The following is a 6,520-nucleotide window of genomic DNA, read 5'->3' on the forward strand; positions in this document are numbered from 1 at the left end:
CTATTCTAATTCTTTAATTATTTCATACTTTCATTAATTTGTGCATATTATTTAAACACTCCAATTTGATACTTTGTTTGTTAGTTAATGTTTGATATAATCATTCAACTAATGTGGTGCTGTGTTTATTTCATTTTAGGTTTAGTTTCAATGAGAAGAATTGTTGTATATTTTATTACTAAGTCTAATTTTTAAATAGAAAATGAAATAGACCCAATAAAAGAATGTTAGGTATAAGAAATATCAATAATATAATAACACCACTCATACTTTAATAAACCAACACGTATTTGTATTAAATATGTCAAATGATTTAGATTCTTATTTCTAATAGCATTTAAATCTTCACTATATAGAATATCTCATAATTTATTTTTATAAAACAATAAATAAATGCTTCCTTGTTTATTATAATGTAATTATAATCACAAATCAATTGTCAATGGTTTTTAATAAGTGATGGAGTGTATTTCTTAATTCATTCACTGGTTGTTTAATTTTCATTACTTTCTTCTGTGTTTCTAATTTTCTTTCAACTTTCTTTTGAAGAGGTTGGGTATTTTTATTAATGACGATTCTTCTAAATAGTGGTGGAATAGATTGTGCATCAATCATATGCCTTTGAATAAGTAGTTTGATACAACATTCAGTTTCCTGCCTGACTATCATTGTCTTTGATTTTAATAATTGAATCAACTCATTCACATAAAACTTAGTTATTGGTTCTGAAACAATATATGGAAATACTCTGACAATAATGACCTGTGACTCATTAGTTACTTTATGGTACTTCATGTAATGAAAAATTATTTCCATCCCAATATTCTGTATCAAATGAATAGTCCTATTTAATGATTCTGAATCAATCAAACTAGTGTGTGAAAGAAGAAAAAAAACCAGGTTGATGTCATGGTATTGAATTGCATGTGAATAAACATAGTCAATAAATGTATTTCTTGTGTTATTTATTTCTTCTTTATTTGTTACTTCAATATAAAATTGTTTTATAGTCTTATGAAATAATTCATTTTGTGTAAACAATGGTATGAAGTATTTGAATTGGTTGTAATTTGTCTGAAGAAGTAGAACAAATTGATTGTCCATTGTTTTGTATTTATAAGTCATAAAAACAAAGAAATCAAAATGGAAATTGTTTGGAAGTAGTTTGATTATTGGTTCTATTTGTTTTGTTTCTTTTTCAAACCTTGTTTTAACTAAATTCAATGACAGTGACATTATTTCTCTTCTAGTTGATTTACAAGATAACGAAAGTGAAATAATGTCATCATTCTTCAGGTATTGAATAATATTGAATAAATCAGTGGTAGAAATTATATTCATTAGTTAATATAATAAGAAATTTTCTTTTGGTAATGAGAATTAAAGTTATATCATTTATAGTTTAATGAATAGTATTTTTTATGTAAAATAATTTTATTCTAAAATAATTAATAAAACTTGTCATATCAGTTGTTTGATGAGTATGACAATTGTTCTCTTTATTATTATACAATCACTATTACTCTGTCATAGTATTGTTGTTCTTTATTTTCATTGTATACACTTCTTTACAACTCTTTAGACTATTAAGTTTATAAAATAATCATGAACATACTTCATCTCTTTCTGTTATTATTCTCAGGGTGAAGCTCCTCTTGTTTTGTTTTTGCTCTATTGAAAGTCATCGTTTTCAAACAATAGAATGACTTGAGTTTTATTAATTGTTGCTAGATTATTTATGATTAAAATTGAATTAATACAGATGATAAATAAAGTGCTTTTGTTTCTAACTTCTTTTTATAATAATGGTAAAGCACTGGATATTGAATATAAATAGCAGCTATATTGTTCTCTTGGATTATAAAAGAATCAAAAACATATAATAATACAACAATTAGAATATATTTACTAAAACAAGACTGACAACTTAATCACTAATCAGTATATTAAACCTCTTTGTTTGATTCTTCATTGAAAATAACAGATAGTTGTTATCTTTCATCAAATCAATTACAATTGTATATTCATCATTAAATATTCAATAGATTTTCTCGTTATTATCAACTTATAATCCCATAACATTATAAGAAAAATACATTATAAAAGTCTAATAAAATTATATTGTTCAGTATTAATCAATGAAAAAGAAATGATTTAACTAAACAATACATACAAAATGAGACATTTTCATTGAATTTCATTAAACTACAATTGATTTCATTTATCTAGACTCTTTTTATACCATTTAATATGAACTTATTCTGTTCAAGAGAATAAATCAACTGATAACTTCAATAAATCTGCTTATTTATGTTTAGAATTAGTGCATACCAACTCACCGTTCTTGTTCAATTGATTATCACATATATTAATTTTTCTGTCATAACATATTCGTGTTATGATGGTTGTAGCTCTTAGAACATTAATAACCATTAGTTAAATCCATATAATGATTTAGTCATTAATAAACTTAACATAGTTATCTGTCATCTAGTATGATTTACTATGCTTTGTCATGAATAATGTTCATTTTTGAGTCTAAACAATAAATAACTCTCTTGTTTATTTACTATTAATAAAAAAATCATCTAATATCATTACCAATATACAATAAAATAATTCTTGTCATACGTTAGATGTTTATTGATTAAACCCATTCAAAATAAGTCAACTAATAAACCAATATCATCCACACACAAAAATAATATAAATTATTGTCCATGCTTTAAGTGTTCAAGTGGAACAATATAGTCTAGTTGTTAGCTATTTTGTTCATACAACCACTTCTGTTCTTCATCAAACAAAAAATACTATTCAAGAAATAGCACCTGTAATAACTAAAACAAATGGTACAACCTTTTTTCCCAAAACGAAAAATGTCTTTTGACAATACAAAACATCACCTTTTCATTTTCTTCAAGTCTTGTTTATGTTAATAACACACCTTTTATATCCTGTCTGTCTCTTCCTCATCATAACCAATATAGTTGTCTCTCAGCATGAAGAGACAACAACACTTAAAGAAACTTATAAGGAGAAATAGAAATGAGGAAAAACAGAACAACAAAAAATCCATTTGGGTTTATGGAGTATCAACCAGCATCTCCAATCTCAGTAAGCTCAGTTGAACTCACTGTTGAGCAAATGAACCAAATTGCGTCAGAGTGGGGAGAATACTATCCTAGTGAACTAGAGGAGTTTGAAGAAATGAATAATAGAAAAAGATCAAATCAACAACGTTCAACAATGAACTATCCTGGATTTATTAGTGCATTAGAATTGAAAAAACAAGAAGAAGCTATGAATTCCGAGTATTGTTCTCATAGAAGTTATGAAGAATGACCCAAGTAATTTCTTTCCAAAGCAATTGACAGGTTAGGAAATGATGAAAATCAGATAAAACTCAATTCATTATTTTATGCTATGTATCTCATTTTAGAAGAGAAAATTAAAAACAAGAAAAGTCAAGAACAAAAAATAATAAAAAAGAATTACAAAAAAAATAAAAAGAACTGAAAAAGAATTTCAGAAATTATATTTTATATTATCATAATGACGGCATTTTTGTTTTTACTAATGGTTCTTTTTGTTGCCAATGCATACGAAGTTGATGCTGCAGATGTTGAGTTATTCACTGTTTGTTTTTATTACTTATATAATGAAGCACATTCCTTTTAATACCAAAGTGATATACTGTGAAAAGTCAAAGTATTATTTATGTTGTTTATTTCGTAAAACATAACAAACAACACAATTACATAAAAGAAGGAATTTTGAAAGTCAAAAGGAAAAATATTTATTGGTTTGTAGAGTGACTCACAAGAAGAATATGCTTTAAATGATGTTGCATATGAAAACAATGATGAAGAAAATGATGACGAGTATGAGATTGAAGACAATGAAGAAGAAGAAAATACAGAAGATGACATAGAGGAAGAAGAAGATGATGATGATGAAAATGAAGAAGAAGAAAATGAAGATATTGAAGATATGAATGAATTTGATAATGATGACTATGAAGAATATCAACTTGGTGATAATGAAGAAGATATGTTCCTTGATGATGACCTTGATGCTGAACTTGATGAAGATCTTGAGGCTCTTGAAGGAGAAGAAAGTGATGATGATGAGGAAGAAGAAAATGAAGAAGAGATTGAAGATGTTGATGAAACTGAAGATATAGAATATTCTTTGACTGATGATTATTTAACATATTATGCAAGCCGTTATTATGTTGACCCATTCGCCCAATTCTTTGATGGGTTCTCAGGTACTCTCCCAGGTATGCCATATGCATTCTAATTTCAGCGTTTGTTTAATGCATAAATTGGAACAACTGAAATCAGTTAATATTTATTTCTTTTACTAAGATTTTTATTATAAAATTAAATTAAAAATAAATTAAAAAGTAGTTATTCTAATTTAGTAAATCGTTGTTAATATCCTTCTTTTTTAAAGGAGTGTTGACAAGAAACAATAACATTTTACACAATATTAATAATCTTTTTGAAGTCTCTTATTTTTCTTTCCTATTTTTCTTCTTGCAACATTAGGATTCTTTCTTCCATTCTCAATGACTACAGATTTCTCTGCAAGAGTAGCAACTCCAAACCCATCAGTAATTTTACTATGTTTTTTTGCTGTTCTCTTTGCTGCTTTAATACGTTCATTGTAAACATCTTCAGTTAATATAATTCCTTTATCTTTACCTCCTTTAGGAATAGTAACATTATAAATTCTACCACGTTTACTAAGTGTTCTGTTTGCATTAAAGTTTTCTTTAATTGATCCATTTGCTAATACATAATAGGAAATACGTCTTAAATCATGATATCCACATTTTGGACAGAACATTTTTGTCATATCAAAAATTTGTTCTTGACAAATAAGGCATTTTAACATCCATTTCATTATTTTTCTTATCATTTTTCCTTCAACAGACATCACTCGAATTCCCATTTGCATCATTACATTTTGCATTGTATAATCAGAAGTCATACAAACAACACGTAATGGTTTAATTGATTTTTTTTCAAATGTTGTTTTCTTTGTTAATTGATGATAGTTTGTTGGTGTGATCCATTCTCCAAACCCATCATCTTTCTTTTTATTTTCTTTTTTCTTTCCTTTACTTACACTAATGAACCCATCTTCATCAACTTCAACCTCTTTTTCTTTTTTAATTGGTGCTTTAGTAACAATAAATTCCGTTCTTTGACTATCTTCATTTGGTTCTATTCGAACTTTACCAATATCTTTATCCTCCTCTTCTTTTATTTCTTCTTTATTGTCTTCTTCTTTTATTAATGTCTCTTCTGTGTCTTGTTCTTCATTTTCTTCTATTTCTTCTTCTTCAGATATTTCATTATAATCATTATAATAATTATATCCTTTATCTTCTTCTTCATTTTCTTTATCTGTTTCTGCAAATACATCAATTTTTTCTTTATGCTCTTCTTCTTCGGGATCATAATCATATTGAGTAACAATTTTAGGTCTTGTTTTTGCATTTAACATTTCCCCTAATTTTGGAAATCTTGGGTCTTCTGTTCCTTTAACTTCCTCATTTTTTACAGGAACAGTCCATGTTAATGATTTATGTTCTTCATCATTCTTCTGTATTTCTTTTTCTTCTTTCTTACTAGACTTAGTTTGTTTCATTTCATGAATTTTTTTTAATCGTTCTTGTTCATTCATCACTTTTCTTGAGTCTCCAGGATGTTTTGCAAGTTCAAGAAATGGTAATTTTTCTCTAACATAACGTACAGCAAGTGCAATAACCTTAATATCTTGCAATGATAAGTTTCTATAATCTCCAGTTTCTTTTGAGAATCTAACGGTATAATCAATATCTTCTTGTTTAGGTTCAGATAATTCTAAGTCATATGGTAGGGTTTCTAGTCTGTGTCGTGATACTTCATCCTTTACTTCTTTAATTACATCTTCAACTGTAACAATATGATGTGCAAATCGATTTAGTTTTGCTCCAGTGTCACGAAGAAAGATATTTGTATCAACAATTAAATAATCGTGAAGTAAATCCTCCATCTGTTTTCTTTCATATTTTTTTTTCTTTTTTTTAGGGTTTTAAATTTGTTTTTATTTTTGTTATTTATTACAAAAATATAATAATATGTTTTTTGTTTTTAAAAATTATAATTTATAAAATATCTATTATTACTTTCGAGTATTGTCTATATTTAAATTTGAACTATTGATGTAATTTTACTCAAACTGAGAATTTAAAGTTATACGAAACGATGTTTATTTAAATTCTTTAGTAAATCAATGAAAATATATAAGATCTTCCGAAATAACACAATAAAAAAGATAGGAAAAATAGCAACGAATTTATTAATTGAAGTACAAGAAATACTTCTTCAAAGTTTCAATGAACTTAAAAAGAAATATTCTAATAAAAAATAAAATAAGTATAATAAAATATAATAAATAATCAAAAAATCAAAAGAAAAGTAAAATACGAAAGTTAAAAATAAAAAAACCCCTTTTTAAAAAAAAA

General features: G+C 26.1%; 3 protein-coding genes across 3 annotated transcripts; 1 reads left to right on the top strand and 2 right to left on the bottom strand.

Moving 5' to 3' along the window:
- Positions 1–432: 432 nt before the first annotated feature.
- Positions 433–795, bottom strand: ENU1_050560 (hypothetical protein; the record flags this gene model as incomplete). Its single annotated transcript, XM_008857844.1, has 1 exon — positions 433–795. The coding sequence occupies one exon, from the start codon at positions 793–795 to the stop codon at positions 433–435; it is 363 nt and encodes a 120-aa protein (XP_008856066.1).
- Positions 796–3,823: 3,028 nt separating this feature from the next.
- ENU1_050570 (hypothetical protein) lies at positions 3,824–4,302 on the top strand (the record flags this gene model as incomplete). The annotated part of the gene is made up of 1 exon (XM_008857845.1): positions 3,824–4,302. A coding segment is annotated over one exon (479 nt), but the record flags the coding sequence as incomplete, so codon positions are not given.
- A 192-nt stretch (positions 4,303–4,494) lies between these two features.
- ENU1_050580 (Nin one binding (NOB1) Zn-ribbon family protein) lies at positions 4,495–6,048 on the bottom strand (the record flags this gene model as incomplete). Its single annotated transcript, XM_008857846.1, has 1 exon — positions 4,495–6,048. The coding sequence occupies one exon, from the start codon at positions 6,046–6,048 to the stop codon at positions 4,495–4,497; it is 1,554 nt and encodes a 517-aa protein (XP_008856068.1).
- Positions 6,049–6,520: the final 472 nt, after the last annotated feature.

The sequence above is a fragment of the Entamoeba nuttalli genome, assembly GCF_000257125.1.
Source record: "Entamoeba nuttalli P19 unplaced genomic scaffold asmbl_2986, whole genome shotgun sequence".
Taxonomy (NCBI): domain Eukaryota; phylum Evosea; order Mastigamoebida; family Endamoebidae; genus Entamoeba; species Entamoeba nuttalli.